This window comes from Narcine bancroftii, chromosome 7 (genome assembly GCF_036971445.1).
Source record: "Narcine bancroftii isolate sNarBan1 chromosome 7, sNarBan1.hap1, whole genome shotgun sequence".
NCBI classification, from domain to species: Eukaryota; Metazoa; Chordata; class Chondrichthyes; order Torpediniformes; family Narcinidae; genus Narcine; species Narcine bancroftii.
The window spans coordinates 34,058,863-34,076,579 of NC_091475.1; the positions used below are offsets into that span (position 1 = coordinate 34,058,863).

General features: G+C 40.5%; 2 protein-coding genes across 7 annotated transcripts in view; one reads left to right on the forward strand and one right to left on the reverse strand.

Annotated features, from left to right (window-relative positions):
- The window catches only part of phex (phosphate regulating endopeptidase homolog, X-linked), a 128,697-nt gene that overhangs the window by 96,706 nt on the left and 14,274 nt on the right, over positions 1–17,717 (forward strand). For 2 of the 6 annotated variants that reach the window (XM_069889514.1, XM_069889515.1), the window contains 3 exons: positions 730–834; positions 3,711–3,787; positions 4,193–7,808. In XM_069889514.1, coding sequence (XP_069745615.1) covers positions 730–834; positions 3,711–3,787; positions 4,193–4,295 — 285 coding nt within the window. In that variant the 3' untranslated portion in view covers positions 4,296–7,808. Of the gene's footprint in view, positions 1–729; positions 835–3,710; positions 3,788–4,192; positions 7,809–17,717 lie in introns of those variants that run through there. The other 4 variants (XR_011341710.1, XR_011341709.1, XM_069889518.1 and 1 more) reach the window with 4 other exon arrangements.
- Positions 7,932–17,717, reverse strand: part of LOC138738726 (cullin-4A-like) — a 59,174-nt gene continuing 49,388 nt past the window's right edge. The window contains exons 18-20 of the mRNA XM_069889512.1: positions 13,801–13,973; positions 13,341–13,493; positions 7,932–9,118 (exon numbers count right to left, since the gene is read on the reverse strand). Of these exons, the coding sequence (XP_069745613.1) occupies positions 9,023–9,118; positions 13,341–13,493; positions 13,801–13,973 (422 nt within the window). The 3' untranslated portion in view covers positions 7,932–9,022. The remainder of the gene's footprint in view (positions 9,119–13,340; positions 13,494–13,800; positions 13,974–17,717) is intronic.

The following is a 17,717-nucleotide window of genomic DNA, read 5'->3' on the forward strand; positions in this document are numbered from 1 at the left end:
CAGGCTGGAAGAGTCGGTGGTCAACAGTCTCTCCCATGTAGCAAGCCCTCTGCCATTCACATCATCTCAGTGGTGTCCCTTCCCCTGCACACCTTTCTGCCCACCTGTAGGTCAATCAGAAGCCCACCGTGAAAGCATGCCCTCACTCCAACCTGTACATGCTGAGTGTGACCACTTGGCCATTTCCTCTAAACACGTGTCCCAAGGTCCCTGCACCCAAGCAAGTGAACATAAGAGGAGCAGGAATTAGCCACTCAGCACATCAAGCCTATCCCACCACTCAATAAAATCATGGCTGATCTGGCTGTGGACTCAGCTTCCCCTACCTCCCTGTTCCCCATAAAGCTTTTATTCCCTCTTCAAAAATTTAATACATTCAATGAGGCAGCCTCAACTGGGAAAAGCAGTTCCTCCTATATCTGTATTAAATCTACTCACCTGAATACCAAGGTTAGATACCCTAGTTCTCATTTCTTGTGTCACTGGAAACTATCTCTATGCTTCTATCTAATCTATCATAATTTTATTTGTTTCCGGAAGATTCCCTCACTTCCTTCTAAACTACAAAAAGTACAGTCCCAGAAGTTATAGAATAGACCACACACAGCAACCAAACTGAGAATTTGTGGTTGGGGTTGGGGGGGGGGGGGGGGGGTGTGGGGAAGCAGTTGTCAGGGGCCCTTTGTGGAATCCCATTCCGTTATCAATGTCCACAATTTTACCCTCTAGGCCTATCGGAAATGGATAAGGGAGAAGAGAGGAAACAAGGAAGAGCTTCTCCTCCCTGGTCTCAAACTGACCCATAATCAGCTCTTCTTTTTAAGTTATGCTCACGTGAGTAGTGCTTTACACGAACACAAATGAACAGGTGACGGCCACTCGGACCCTCAGATCTGCCAGGCCACTCAATCTGATCATACCTGATCGACCCCAGGCCTCACCTCCTCTTTCCAAGGCCTTAAGCTCAACTTGCCCACGCCAACCAAATGTCCCACTCACACTAGTCCCACTTGCCTTGTTTGGCCCACATCCCTCGAAATCTGTCCTATCCATGTATCCATCCAAATGTTGTTTAAGCTTTGCCATTGTACCTGCCTCAGCCACCTCTTCTGGCAGCTTGTTACACCCACCATCCTCTGTTCAAAAAAAAAGTTACCCCTCAGGTTATCATTAGATCTCTCCTTCCCCTCATTTCAAACCTCTGGTTATTGCTTCTCCTAATCTGGGCAAAATCTCTGTGTGTTCACCCAATCTTTTCCTCTTATGGTTTTGTAAACCTCTATGAGATAACCCTTATCCTCCTGTGCTCCAAGGATAAAGCCCCAGCCTGCTCAACCTCTATAACTCAGACCACTACGGCCTCCCCCCCCCCCCACCAAAGTCCTGGCAACATACTCAGAAATTCTCTCTGCATTCCCTTCTGCTTGACAACATTTTTTCTGTAGCATGGGTGTCCAAATCTGAAAAAAAAATTTCCAAATGGGGTCTTACCAATGACTTCTGTGCCAGTTCCCCATAGCTCTCAGTTCAACCTTACAAAAGTTTATATGCTTCTGCTTTAAATACTTATACCGAGCTAGCATTTACAACACTCTGAGACAGTGTTCCACTGAGTTATCATTAACCTCCTGTGTTTAAATAAATAAAATAGTAAACCTACATTCTCAGGAACCCAACTATGCTGCCCTCATCTCGCTGAATGGCTGGGTTTATACAGTGTAGTTTAGTGTGAGTGCACAAACACCAGGCACTAGCTGGTTATCCCTGAACACAACCCACATGACATTGGACAGACTGTACATGGAGATCTCACCGTGAAACGCAGCTAAATGCTTCATCCTTTACATCTTAAACTCCACCAGGCCAACCAAGGTGTGCTAGGGCCTTTGTGCTACTAACTTTGAACCAGTGGTGGATTGACTACCACCTGAGCCCCTAGGCTGAGCTTTAGTAAGGCTCCCCCTGACCTTGCCCCCCCCCCCCCGCCCCAGCCTTCATTGAATAGAATAAAGTGACATTAAGTTGCATTAAATAACTTGTATCATTTTTATTAACATTGAAATTTCACATCCAAAAATACAGAGTACATACATGTTAAAAGTCAAGAAGATACATTACACTTAAATCATATCATTACATCCAAGGTACTCCACATTTTAATCAAACACATTATATTATATTGATATTTTATTATATAAATAACATATCATTGTACTATGTATAATGTACCACATGTATAAACAAGAAATTTAATTGTAGCAACAACCCTTTCCAGAAGTGCTTTCATGTAATTGTAACAGATTTTCATAGAACATAGAAAAAGAGATGACTCACGCAACTGTTTTCCAGCATTTATTCACTCCCTTTTAAAAGACAAAATAACACAACAATTGTCTTCTAAGTTTTCTTCCTTTTCTGCCATTTTTTCTCCCTTAGCAAGGTAACAAGCAGGGCCTCTGCATTCTTTTCCTCATCTACATACAGATACTTTATTTTAACATTTCAAATGTACTCAACTCAGTGTACACAGTATTAGCCGAGACCTTTTAAGATTTGCAAAGGAAAACATTTTGCATTTTAAAATCCTTTCAACTATATAAAAAAGAACTGTATATGTGTGAGTATGTGTTATATATGCAAAATAACAGAAGTTACACTGTGAAATCTCAATAAATCTACATTGATCACATGACCAGCACATGGTAATGGAGTAAAAAGATGAGTAAGATAAAAACATCCATAAAACTTGCATTAATGGTTAAAATTGCAAAATCAATGTACATCAAGGTTGATAACATAACCAATTCATTTTCAAAGGAAGACATTTAAAATAGTCTAGTAGCAATCTTCTCCTCTACTTACCCTTAGCAAGGTTACAAGGTAGCAGTGTGAGAAACAGGAAGGGAGGGGCTTAGGAGGTGCACAAAAAGTATGCACTGCATCACCGAATTCATTCCCACCGGAAACATTATTACAATGACAGTAAATATAAGTAACTTTTTGAGATAAAATTTTCAAATACAGAATTGAGGAAATAAATTGTTAAAACCCATTTTTAATTCTGTTACATCATCACATTCTGACTGGTATTGTCGTGTAATCAGAAGTTTGCAGTTAAAACAGAAAGCCTTTCCTGTGGTTGGAGAATAGCACAGCCAACCTCTGATTTTCTCACTATTTGTAAGGGAGCAGTAAAACATGGACTTACTAATGTCTTTGTTTACCATCATATTTTATAAATTTCATAACACTGATATTCACGTTCCAACATGCTACATTCGCTCCGTCCTTAACCAGTATATGTGCATGTTAACGCCAACTTGACGTCATGGTAAACCTAACCACATGGCTGGAGTATGAAGACCTAATAGATATGAAAAAAATATGCAAAAGTATTGAAATATCATCCAAAATACTCACATGTACACTCAATTAAACAATTGTTTTTTTTGCCCTCGGGCCCCCCTCCCTTCTGGGCCCCTAGGCTTAAACCTACTCAGCCTAATGTTAATCTGCTACTGCTTTGAACTGATTTCTTTCTAGGAAGCTCAGGATGTGATGTTGGATTGATGAGTGCAAGTGATGCTGGGTTGTGTGAGTGTCGCAGGCCTGTGCGAGTAACACTGGGCAGTGTGAGTGATGCTGGGCAGTGCAAGTGACACTAGGCTGTATGAGTGACATTGGGTCTGTCCAATCTTTATCCATTTTAGGTCAGATGCAGCGTGTACCGTCCCACAGCAGCCAGGAATTTTGTTCTAACTGGGAATCACAGTCCTTCCAAATTCAGGTGAGAATCAGAATGGTTACTGTTAAAAATGTAATGCATGGGATTCATGGCACAGAGTTGGCCATTTATGGTCAATGCAGGCAAATGGGGTTACTAGAGGTGGACAAAAATGTCAGCATGGATGTGGTGAACTGAAGGGACTATTTTAAGATGTTCCCTTCTCTTTAAGGCTTCTCCCCTGTTCTCTTCAACCACTCCCTGTGGATGTGGGTTCCACATCCTCACTGGTACTTGGGACAGGCCCTTTCATTTGATTACATTTGCTACCTTTTACATCTTAAGCTATAGCACAAAAAGCTGTGATGGGGTGGGGACGGTGAGTGGTGGTAATGGGGGAGGCTTGGATTAGTTTTTGAGATCCAGGGATCTACTTGTTTTTTAGCTTCATGCTTCTTTTACTTTCAGGATTATTGGGTCCATGAGTAACTTTGAAGAATTCAGCAAGGCTTTTAATTGTCCCAGTACCTCACCAATGAACCGAGGAGCGAATTTTTGCCGAGTGTGGTAAACAGTGACTGGCGTCATTTGTATCGATGATTGACACCTGACCAAGTCAAAAAGTGGTATCAGGTGCGTGTGTACCAATAAACCTCATCTTTTATTTTATTGGAAACCATAGCAACCAACCAAATCCCTCCAGGTTTGTGATGCAACCCAGGGTCATCTTGAGGTCTAGATTTCCAGACTGTGAGCACCACGGACAATGCCAGTGTCAGCACTGTGTTCCCTACAGGCACAGAAATGTCAGGAGCTGTCTGCTCACTCCAGCTGCTCACAGTGTAAACCAATAGCTTAGAAAAAGACATGCTCTAGATGCAGAGGAATTTATACAAGCAAGGGTTGGCCATCTGGTCCATTGAGCCTGCTCTGCTGTTCAGTAAGATCATGCCAGATCTGCCAGCTCAACTTACCTGCCTGTTCCCCATCGCCCTTAATTCTCCCTAGTTCCTCCTCATCTCTGACCTAACTCTACCCCCCTGTATCTTGAGGCTGTGTCCCCTAGTTCTAGTCTCACCTGCCAGTGGAAACAACATTCCTGTCTCCATTTTGTTCTCCAAAGGAACTCAATTTTTCCTCCTAATCTAATTCCATCTTGAATAATCTCCAAGGCTATTGTATACTTTCTCAAACAAGGAGTCCAGAGTTTCACGTAGTAAATTGCTGGGCCAGGTCTAATCCCAGTATCAGTGTCCTTCCAGCGATGATGTGGTGCCAGTTCTTTTATGTAGGGCCCTTTTAACCAAGTGAGAGCCATGGCCTGGTCACATGGTGAGACAGGGCACCGATCCACCAGCTGCCTTGCTGCTCCAATAATGTGGTACTGTACTTGTAACATTTTCAAAGTTTGTACTTGGGAAGAGATCTTAATGAGGCTATTCAATGCCTTTTGCAATGTAACAGCTTCAAACTGTGCAACCAATCAGCTGGCACCACCAGAATCAAGCAGAGGCATCTTTCATCTGTGTATGAGCATGTGTGGTGCTCTGATACGAGTGAAGACTGACTGAGGTAACTGGCAGTGACCAGGTCAAGGGAAACACAAAGTGGGAAGGAAGAATTTCAACTAACAAAAAAGTCGATTTCATCGAGTTCATTTGCCTGTGTTTTGCTCATATCCATCCAAACAATCCCTTTCCATTTACTTACCAAAATATGTTTTAAACTTTTAATTGTACTCTCCTCGGGTACATTTTTTCATATACCAACCACCTTCTGTTTGAAAAACCTGCCCCTCAAATATCCATTACATCTTTCCCCTCTCAATTTAAACCTATGTCCTCTAGTTTTAGCTCTCCAACTCTAGGGCAAAGACTATCAGACTTATTTATGCCCTGTATTATTTTATAAACCTCTCTAAGGTCATCCTGAGCTTTCTTCCAGGGAAAATTGCTTATTCATTCTCTCCTTAGAGTCAAGCCCTCCAGTGCCATCTTTTGTCCTCCCTCTCTAGCTTAATTCATCCTTCCCAGAACTACACACAATACTCCAACAGTGGTCTTGCCAAAGTTCCAACCCTTCCATCAAATGGTGTGGCTGATGAAGGCAAACATATCACACTTCATACTCTATCACCATTTTTAGGGCACTACTTTCTAAATATTCTGAAATCAGAGGTGCAGAGGGACTTTTGAGTCCTCTTCCAAAATTTCCTCAAGGTTAACTTAGTCAGTGGTAAGGAAGGACAAAGGCAATGCTACCACTCATTTTGAGAGGTATGGAAAATCAGGGATTTAGCATTAAGTTTTTCTAAGACTGCACTTGGGAATATTATGTGCAGTTTAATAAAAAAATTTATTCAGACATTCAGCATGGTAGCAGCCCCTTCTAGCTTACGAGCATGCGCTGCCCAAAATACCTCAAATTAACTTATAACCCCTGAATGTTTTGAAGGGTGGGAGGGAAGAACGTATAAACTCCTTTCAGACAGCACCAGATTCGAACCTGGTACACTGGAATTGTAACAGCGTTACTTGATCAGGAAGTGAATCAAGGATTATGGGGAGAAGGCAGGAGAATGGGTTTGAAAAGGAGTCATGATGGAATGCTGGGGTGGACTTGATGAGCCAAATAGCCTAATTGCACTCCTGCATCTTATGTACATGTATCCTGAGTTTTTGCTCCCCATGGCCCTGCCCTGCCCTGTATGTCCTCACCTAATTGAGCTTCCCATGACAGCAGGAAGTTTCTTTGAAGCTCTGCAGCAAACTGCCCTCACTAATACTGACAGTTTAATGGAAGATCATTCCCCTTCTCTGAATTTGGACTTCTCGACTCCAACCACTCATGCATATCCCCACCAGGTGCATGTCACTTTTGTTCCTTCTATCAATCACTCACTCTCCTTTTGTGTCCACTCATTCTTAAACCAAAGTAAGCAGCAAGTTTTCAGTGAAGAAAATTTCAGATGCTGGAAATAGGATGCAAACAAAAATGTGCAGGAAACATTTAGATCGGGTAATGTCCATGGAGAGAAAGTTTCAGGTCCAGGAACCATCAAACCAATTTGTTTATTCTTTCTTAGAACATTTGGTTTCTCTTTCCACAGATGCTGCCTGACCTACTAAATGATTCCAGATTTTTGTTTTATTTCAGATATCCAGCATCTGCATTTTCACTTTGTAGCTGCTGTTCACATGTTTTAAAGTCAATTATCAGATTTCCTCCCAAGAATAATCTCAGCAACTTCAGTCTACCTCCAATTGAAGTCTTTGATTTTTCAGCAACTCTTGTTTGCCAACTCACTAAACTTTATCTTTGCTGAAGAGATTCACCCAGAAATAAACATGTACTGATGTGGTCAATCCCATGTTCAGCATTCAGATCCTACACTTTCTTAACCACCTTCTCGAGTTGCTCTGATTTAAACAGCTGATGCCCATATATTTCACAGGTCTCCCCCTTCTTGTTCCTCATTCAGAATTATGTGTTTCTTCATTGTTCCAACAAAATGTAGCCCTTGCCATTTTTCACTTTTATGGTTCATCTGCTGTCTTTTAACTAATTTCACCACCCTGAAGGTTTGAACATACTTGGGCTGGTTACTAAGGCAGGGAAACCTGGAACCTACAGTTCCTTGTAGGACAATGGAGTAAAGCTGCACAGAGCAAGGTGGAAAATAAGTACCCAATTTAACTGATGGTCACTCCAATTGAAGATACAGATTTAGAGCCTTATTTTAGTGAATTACAAGACGACGTAATGTACATAATATACCTGAAAGAAAGCACATAATTTTGTCATTTGCCTGGATTATACTAAGTGTCCTTTGGCAAAATAAATATTTTATTTACAATTGATACTGGATATTGTAAAAATCATTGTACAGCAAATAAATCATGTCTGATGGTCATGTCACTCATGTGCAAATAGTTAATTGAGGGGAGGTTGAAAATGTTTCCTTTCTGAAAACCAAAACTTAAATAGACTTGGCCCAATTGTAAGAGAAATAAAGTGCAAATGCTGAAATCTGGAGTCTCTGAAAGAAAGTGCTGAACGACCGTTTCTCTCCATGGATGCTGAGTCCATTGTGCGTAAAGGTAGAAACTGGCACCTTCTTTATTTTTCCATTATAAGTACTTAATGCTGCAGATTGTGGAAATGTTATCAGTTAGACATTACCAAATATAACTCAGACACAGCCCAGCACAGAAAAAGATTTTATATTGATATCGCAAGACAAAAGTCCTAATGACTCTTTTTGAACAGAGGTGATGTATTTACAATATGAAACAAGTTATGACAAAACTCAGATTCAGTATCTCATATTCTACTAGTCAGCTTTCTGGATTAACAACGCAGTGAAAAATATAAAAGGAACATTGGTGAACTTTGTACAAAGCATTCTGGTATTCTTACATGTACCCTGCTACAGAGTTTTAAGATCATCTGTTGCGACTATCAATGAGAGGGAGCACTCATCTAAAGTGAAGCTACTCTGTAAAAGCAACTGTAGGATAAAATTAATTACTCTTTGATGGAAGGTGTTACTCCATCTAGAACAAATACCAAAACTGGAGTATTTGGCCATCTATAGCAACATATTTATTGGGAAGGATTGTAGTAGAATAGTATGCAAATTTCTACTCTTTGGCACTTTGAGGTTTTCCAGAAACTTATTCACACAAGATACATGCAAAAAAAACTCTGTTACCCTGCAACGTGCACTGGTGGACCAGTTTCACTATTCTTTAAAGTTGATTGTTTTATTTAGGTTGTGTAAAAAATAGAAATGCCAGTTTCACAGATCAAAAATACTTTTTAATTCACTTGTTGTAAAGCCAAAGGTCAGGATTTAGTGTGAAACATTTTGCACTCAGGGTATCTTACATGTTTATATATTAATAGAGCTCTTTCAAATGATTCCAGGCTGTTAGTTATTTAACAAGGAGTTTCGTGCAATTACTTTATCTAAACCAAAAACGACTCGAGTTTCACAAGAAATCAGATGAATCTTGTCATGAAGTTACAGTCTTCAGCCACTTGAAGGGAACTGTTTTTATTTCCTTTTCACACTTGGTGGAGAAATGATCCTCAGGTAATCAAGGCCATGTGCAGAAGGTCGGGGGGGGGGGGGGGGGGGAAGAACCTCTTCCGAAAGGGGCACCATCCTTTGCTTCACAAGAACCTTTTAGTTGGATTGTGCAGAACCAAGTAGAATCCAAGATGGGTGAAGACAGAATCAGTGCTCTGAAGGTGGTACTGATTGAGAACCAGTATCAAGTCTTGGTTTATTCATTATGCCACATAGTGATACTGATTGGCATTGTCTTTATCTCTCTCCATATAATCCCGATCAATTAGAGACTCAATTCTTTTCTTCAGATCTCCAGGCTGAATGTTCAATAATAAAGGGTGAAAAACAAAACCAAGCAAAGATTAGGCTACTTACAATAATATCAAGGACAATGTATAGAATTTGGAGCAATAACCTCAACAAAATAGTCTCAAGGCCTCTTGTCCAACTAAAACAAAGATCAGTGTCACATTTTTAAAAAAGGTGTAGGACTCAAATAAACAATAACTTTTTAAGCACTAATTGATGAGGGTTTGGTTTGGAGTTATGCAAATAAAGATATTCCTTGGGTCACCATGAAGGACGTTTCACCCGAGTTGAAAAAGCACAGAAGTGGCCTTTTGAACAGAAAAGGGTCCAAAAAAATTCACAAGGATGGGACTGAAGAGCTTGAATTATAAGGAGAGACTGGATAGGTGGCTGAAGGGAAATCTTATAGAGGTATACAGAGTCATCAGGGCATCAAAGTGAATGACAAGTCTTTTTCCCCAGGGTAGAAGATGCAAGTTTAAAAAGAGGGTGAAAACATTTCAAAGGGTCCTGTGACAACTTTTTCCTCACAGAGTGCAGTGGCTATGTACAATGAGCAGCCAGAGGAAGATGTGGAGGCAGGGATAATTATGAAGTTTAAAAAACATTTTGACAAGAATATGGTATAGATAGGAGAGGTTCAAAGGGAAATGTGCCAAACACAAGCAAATGGGAATAGCTTAGCTAGGCAACTGGATCAGAATGGACGAAATAGGGCAAAGGACCTGTTTGCATACTGTACAACTATATGACTTCAATATTAAACCCAACCACAATAATGTACCTAACCGAACACTAAAACTGAGCTCCTACTGTATATTATAGAAAAAGCAGATACTTGTTATTTAGTTCAAGTAATTGGAAGCAAACATATCTAGAGTTGGATAACCCTAAGTTGTTGGTTTAATGATTTGCTCTAATCTATAGAAATGCATAGACTGAAGGATACGATCTAGTGTGCAGATACACAACTTCATCTGTTTAGGGATATGTGACTATTCAAAAAAAAATTGAATTGTACATAGCAAAAGTCTGAAATGAAAACAGAAAATGCTGCAAATCTTCAGCACGTCAGAGAGCATCTCTGGATAAAGAAACAGTTACCATTTCAGATCAAAGTTCCCTTATCCTGAAACACTAATTTTATTAACTCAGTTTCTCTCTCCAGAGGCTGCTGGACCTGCTGAGCGTTTCCCGCATATTGTTTTTTTATTTCAGCACACAGCATAGAAACTTTTCCTTAAGACCAACTTGCCCACACCATTCAAAGTGTCCCATCTGTCTGCATTGGGCCCATATCCCTTGTTTAGTTTTTTTCTTAAACCTAGCAATAGTACCTGTCTCAACCACTTCCTCCAGCAGTCTGTTCCATACTCCACCACCCTCTGTGTAGAAAAAGTTACCCCTTGGGATCTGTTAAATCTCTCCCCCCTCACTTTAAACCTATGTCCTCTGGTTACTAATTCCCCAATCTGGGCAAAAAAAATTATTTTGTATATTTTTGTATAAGAATACCCCTCATCTTTCTGTGCTCCAAGGATTAAAGCTGTATAATTCAGGGCCCCGATTCTTGGCATCATCCTTGTAAATCTTCTTTGTCCCCTCTCTAGTATTTCTGTAGCTTAGTAACCAAAACAAAAACAATATTGCAAATGGGGCCACACCAACATCTTATGCAACTGCAATATGACTCCCAACTTCTATACTCAATACTCTGACTGATAAAGCCAAATGTTCTGAAAGCCTTTTTAGCTGTGACACCACTTTCAAGGTACTATGTGACTGTACAACACTTATCAGATCACTACCATTCACTGTGTAGAGCCTACCCAAGTTAAACTTCCCAAAATGCAACACCACATTTCACTGTATTAAATTCCATCAAACATTCCTTTGTCTACCTGCCCAACCGATCAAGATCCTGCTGCAATTGTTGCCAACCATCTACAATACTAGACATTTTGATATCATCTGCAAACTTGCCATTGAAGTTTTCATCTAAAGCAGTCATTCCCGAAGTGGGTGGCACTCCCCCCGGGGGTGCTGGAAAGTTCCAAAGAGGCAGTGAAGAAAAGTGGATGTGCCACGACATAGCCCTTGGCCGCCAGGACCATCTTGAGAGCAGCCAGCGAGAGGCTGCACCGCTCTTTGGCAGCTGCCAACAGGTCACCGTGGGGCCCTCTGCTCCCTGTGGCTCTGCTGCCTCGTCCCCTTACTCTTGGTCATCATGTCCATTCTGCTGCTCCCTCTGCCAGGATCACCAACTTCTTAAGCCCTGGAGTTCTCAGCCATGGCTAGTCCCTTTCTCTGTCTCCTCCTTGCTTGCTCTTCCCACCACCGCAGTTGAAAGCGGTGGGAACTGGAGGAGCAAGCAAACTCCTTTATACCCGGGAAGTGGGCGGAAAGGAGAAATCCTTCCACCATCCCACCTTGGCCACCTAATTCATTTTGTGTTTCTCACCTCTGCTAAACCCCCCGGAATGTCAGCAAACCTGTCCTCCCTGACGCACCAAACCCGCTGCATGCTGACCCATTGACTGCAGAGCATTGGAGTCCCCCAGGAACTCTACCCGCATTTTTCCCAAACTCGCCCCAATCTCCGTCCAGTTTCAAAAACTCTTCAGACACCTTAACGTTTTATCCATTCCTCAGAAGAAATTGAATATTGTAGTCGCTGCATGTGAAATACATATGTTTGTTTATAGTGTTAGATTAGTTGTTTTAAATTTGCAGTAGACCCAATACCAAGAAAGAGGTGAGTTTTTGTGTAGGGTGGGGGTGTGGGTGTGGGGGTTGTGGCCTTGGAGTCACTGATTTAAATCATTGGTCATTTAAATCATCGGGGACCCTGGTCAATGTGAAATCAATGTAGAACAAGCTTATGTGCTGGAGCATGTTGAGATTAAGAAAGAAAAAGTATTGGATCTTTTTAAAACCAGGTCTGGATGAGATGTATTCCAGGATACTACTGGAAGCGAGGGAAGAGAATGCTAGGACATTGGCAATTATTTGTGTCCTCCCTCGTCACAGGCTGGAGAGGAGGCAGAGAAGATTTACAAGGATGTTGCCAGGACTTGGGGGTCTGAGTTATAGGCCTTTAATCCTTGGAGCAAAGAAGCTGAGGGGTATTCTCCTAAAAGTATACAAAATCATGAGAGGAATAGATCAGATGAACCCACATTATTTTGCCCAGATTAAGGAAATTAGACAAATGTGGTCCCTCTTGTTTAAAAAAGGATAAGAGGGAGAATTCTGGGAATTATACCAGTGAGTCTTGAGGCAAACTACTGGAGAGGATTCTTGGGGACAGGATTTACGAGCATTTAGAGAAGCATAGTCTTCTTGGGGATAGTCAGCATAATTTGTGAGGCTTTCACACCAAGACTTTACCATTCAATATTTGGAAAGTTAAATATCCTACTACAACCTACAGCTGGCAATCATCTCCTGCCAAATTTGCTCCTCTAATTCCCATTAACTATATGGGTCAGTAATGCACTCTCAAACAGGTGATCATGCCTTTCTTGTTCCTCAGCTCCACCGATATATTCTGACTAGCCAACCCATCTGTCATGTCATCTCTGAGTATTGGGAGAAGGCAATTTAAGACTGGATCAAACAATCTAACAACAGCACTTAGTCACAGAAAATGGCACAGGTACAGGACATTAATTCTATTGATTTGACCAGCCATTCAATGAGTTGAAAATTTAATCTTGACATCTTAATCTCTTGACAAAGAGATTCATTCTAAGGTTTACAATCTGTGATTGTACTGGAGAGAGAACAAGAGAGATTCACCAGAATGTTGTCTGGGTTGCAGCTAGTCAGAAAGGTTACAAACTAAAAACCCTGGTTTTGTTTCCTTGTGAACAGAGAGGCAGATGATGATCAAGATGTACAAAATTATGAGGGGCCTAGATGGGATAGATTGCAAGAAACTTGGAAGGGAATGGAGGAATTTTTCACCCAGAGGGAAAATGAAATGACTGCCTGAGAGAACACTGGAAGCAGACACTCACAATAGTGAAAAAGTATTTGGATGAGTGCACAAAAGAGGTAATAGTCCTGGTGATTAGCAAGGACAGGGGTCTGGAAAGCTTGTTTCAGCACTGTGTGACCTTTCATCCACAATCTTTTGAGCAAAGAGTGGCAACTTTCAAGAAAGGGTCGACATCCTGCAATGTGCTTATTTCCCAAAACTGTGAACCCTGTTAAAAATGTAAATACCTTCACTGGAAATTTTAACTGGTTATAGAGCTCCGAAACAAGGAGGTTATGGCTGAGAGTCTTCCTCATTTTCATGATTCGAACTATAGCAGCATCGATTTGGTACTGTCTATCCTGGAATACTCGTTTGGTGGTGCTTGTCTGCTCCTCAACCTGAAAAATGACAAAATGTTTCAGGGACTCTTCAAGTTACCATCATTCAACTTTGTAATGCCACTTCGTTTTGTGGGTATGTGTTCTTGATTTCTTGATAACACAAGCACCTCACTTTGAAATACTCAGTGCAATTTGTCCAGCATTTTGGATTATGAAACTGCTTAACAAAACTTTCAATACAATCCTTCTTTATAAATTCAGGAAATATCTGCAACTGAACAATCCAAAGATGCTATATCTCAAGTGACAATGCAAAAAATTGATTTTTCAGTAAAAATACTGCAGTATTAGAGGAATTACATACAGTTTCCTTCATCTGAATTTGGTTTATCTTTATTCTGAACAATTTGTGCTTGAAGTCATCATTGAAGACCAACTTGTCTCCGTCTTCCACTTCTTTTCCTTTAGGGACTTTGTTCAACACACGAGCTTTGCCACAAGCTAACGACTGCAGTGTCCTCCTTAATTCACTGTCCTCTGCAGGAGAAATTAAAATGGAACATATTTAACAAAATATCCAACTTTGTGTATGACCAAACTTCATTCAAAGATACATAATAAAATAGAATATTCACATGTCCCATGCAAAACAATCTAGAAATATGAAAATTTGCATGAGTTAGGTTTGCAATAAGGATTCACGCTACATTCTTGGTTTCTCTAAATCTTCTATCGTAAACCCTCGAGGCCTTGGAGGACTTTTCAATTTACCCATTGAAAGCTGATAAGATTTACTCTAGTTTTTGTACTGTATTTGGATGATACAAGTACAATGAACAGATACACTGAAATTCTTACTTGTTGCTGCCACACAAGTACACAAGATACACCAACTACAGCAGTAAAAGTCAAATTACCACAATGTACTAAGACAGAAAAAGAGATAATGTAAAATGACATAAATAAATATTCACCGTTGCAGTTAGTGCAAGAAAAATGTGGTTTCTTTGGTGCACATTTTTTATTTGATGATCCTAAAATAGTTTTGGTTAGGGTTATCGTAGTATGGGAAGGTTTGAGGGCTGATAGCTGTTGGATATAAACTGCTCTTGAATCTCAAGGTGTTGGACATCAGGCTTCTGCATCTTCTGCCTTGGGTAGCCACGAGAAGAGGCTGTAACCTTGGTGATGGAAGTGGAAGGGTTCTTCTATGATGTTGGCTACCTTTATGAAGCAGCAATTCACATTTTAATGGATGGAAGGTCATCTATATGGATGGACCTGACTCAAGAAGTTTTAGTCTATTAGAACCAGAAGAGAAACTGAATATTTGAGGAACAAATTTATGATTTAAACCTGTTAGTCAAACATCAGAGAGAACACAATAACTTTAGTCAGATACTTTAAAAAAAATGTCTTGTACGTTATAACAGAGGGTGTTTACAATGTCTGTGGAATTTTTGTTCTGCATGCAATAATGGAATGGGAAAAATTTATTAATCAACTTTTGGCTAAAGTTTGAGTACAAAACATAATTGCCCTGGCCTTGACATCATTAGGCACTGATTCAAAGTTTTGATGGAGGGGAAGACAGAGGAAGGGTGCGCATTTAGCTTTTGAATTTCCTTCAAATTTGACAAATGTGGATGTTCCAATATTAGTTGGGGAAATGCAAAAGAAACATTTCTGCAAGACTAAACTTATTGTCTGGGATGAATGTACAATGGCCACTGAAGCATTAGATTAAACATTGTAAGGTCTTAGATGTGGGAATAAATTAATGGGCAGTGTTACTTTAATGTTTGCTAGAGATTTCTTCAAATGCTCCTGTTAATTCCAAGAGCTATTAAAGCCTCATGTATTTGGGGAAATGTTAATCGATAGGCAATCCTGAGAGAGTTTGCTTCAGAATGACCTGAAACAAGGGAGGGAGATGAGCCAGATGTTGTCGTACATGTAGGAATAGAGAAGAGGTCCTGAAAAATTAGTACAGCAAGTTAGGTTGGGAGTTGAAAAGAAGGACCCCAAAGGGAGTAATCTTGGGATTACTGCCTGTGCACGCGACAGTGAAAGTAGGAATAGAATGAGATGGAGGATAAATGCATGGGTGAAGGAGTGGAGCAAGGGGCAGGGATTCAAGTTTTTGGATCACTGGGACCATTTTTGGGGTAGTGTGACCTGTACAGAAAGGATGGATTGCACTTGAATCCCAGGGGGACCAGGATCCTGGCAGGGACATTTGCTAGAGCTACTCAGGAGACTTTAAACTAAAATGGTTGGGGGGGTGGGAACCAAATGGAGGGTGGGAACCAAATGGAAGAGAACAGCATGGAGAAGGTTAGATTGCAAACAGAGAAAGCTTGTAGGCAGTGTTTGAGTGTGGAAAGGCAGGAGATGCTCTGAATGAAGATGGCAGGGAGATGATAGAAAAATAACATATTGGAGTTGTTTGTAAAGATGGGGGAAGAGAGTAAGAAGTGGGAAATCTCAGAAATTCATACAATTTAATGGTAGGAGCATTGTAAGAAAGGTGGATGAACTGAAGGTATGGATTGACACTTGGAAGTAGGATGTGGTAGTGATTAGTGAAACATGGTTGCAGGAGGGATGTGATAGGCAGCTAACTATTTCCGGATTTCGTTGCTTTTGGTGTGATAGAATTGGAGTGGCAAGAGGGAGTGGTGTTAAATAGCTTGACAGAGAAAATATTAACAGTGGTGCCTAGGCAAGATAGATTAGAGAGCTTGTCTAGGGAGACTATTTGGGTGGTATTGAGGAAAGGGAAAGGGGTAGTTATACTTATAGGGGAATATTATAGACCACCTAATGGGGAACGAGAACTAGAGGAGAAAATTTGTAGGGAGATAGCAGATATTTGTAATAAGCACAGGGTTGTGATTTTGGGAGATTTTAATTTTCCACATATTGATTGAGAAACCCATTCTGTGAAAGGGCTAGGTGGGTTGGAGTTTGTAAAATGTGTGCAGGATAGTTTTTTTACAGCATCACATAGAGGTACTAGAGAAGGGGCAGTGTTGGATCTACTGTTGGGGAATGAGATAGGTCAGGTGATAGAGGTAGGTGTTGGGGATCATTTTGGGTCCAGTGATTATAGTGCCATTAGCTTAATTGTAATTATGGAAAGGAATAGGTCAGGGCCTAGGGTTTAGGTTTTTGATTGGGGAAAAGCTAGATTTAAGGAGATGCAAAAGGATTTACAAGGAGTGAATTGGGACAATTTGTTTTATGGGCAGGATGTAGTTGAGAAATGGAGGTATCTTAAAGGTGAGTTTTTGAGGGTACAAAATCTTTATATTCCTGTTAGCTTGAAAGTTACGGTCAGACGTTTGAGAGCATGGTTTTCAAGGGATATTGGAAACATGGTTTGAAAAAAAGAGGGAGACCTACAATAAAGATAAGAAACAAGGAATAGAGGAGATGTTCGGAGAATACATTGAATGTAAAAAGAATCTTAAGAAAGAAATGAGAAGAGCTCAAAGGAGGCACGATGTGGCTATAGCAAGCAGGGTGAAAATAAATCCAAAGGGTTTCTACAAATATGTTAATAGTAAAAGGAAAGTGAGGGATAAAATTTGTCCCTTAGAGAATCAGAGCGGTCAACTGTGTGTGGAGCCAAATAAGATGGGTGAGATCTTGAACAATTTCTTCCATATTCACTAAGGAAAATGATATTGAATTATACAGGGTAAAGGAAGCAAAAAGGATAATTATGGAGATTATTTTGAAGCATATAAAGATGAGTAAGTCTCCAGGTCCCGACAGGATTTTCTCCAGGACCTGAGAGAAGTTAGTGAGGAAATAGCAGAGGCTCTGACAGTGGTTTTTCAAATGTCATTAGAGATGGGTATAGTGCACACGTGGTTCCTTTGTTTAAAAAGGGTTCAAGGAGCAAGCCTTGCAATTATCGGCCTGTAAGTTTGACGTCTGTGGTAGGTAAATTAATGGAAAATGTTCTTAGAGACAGGGTCTGATCAGGAACATTCAACATGAATTTGTGCGTGGAAGGTTATGTTTGACCAATCTTGTTGAATTTTTTGAAGAGGTGACTAGGAATGTTGATAAAGGTAGAAGGTGGATGTTGTCTATATGGACCAGTAATGCCTTTGATAAAGTTCCACATGGAAGGTTAATTAGGAAGGTTCAGTTGTTAGGTATTAATTTTGAGTTAGTCAAATGGAATCAAGAGTGGCTGAAAGGGAGATGCCAGAGAGTCATAGTGGATAACTGTCAGGTTGGAGCCCGGTGACAAGTGATGTGCCT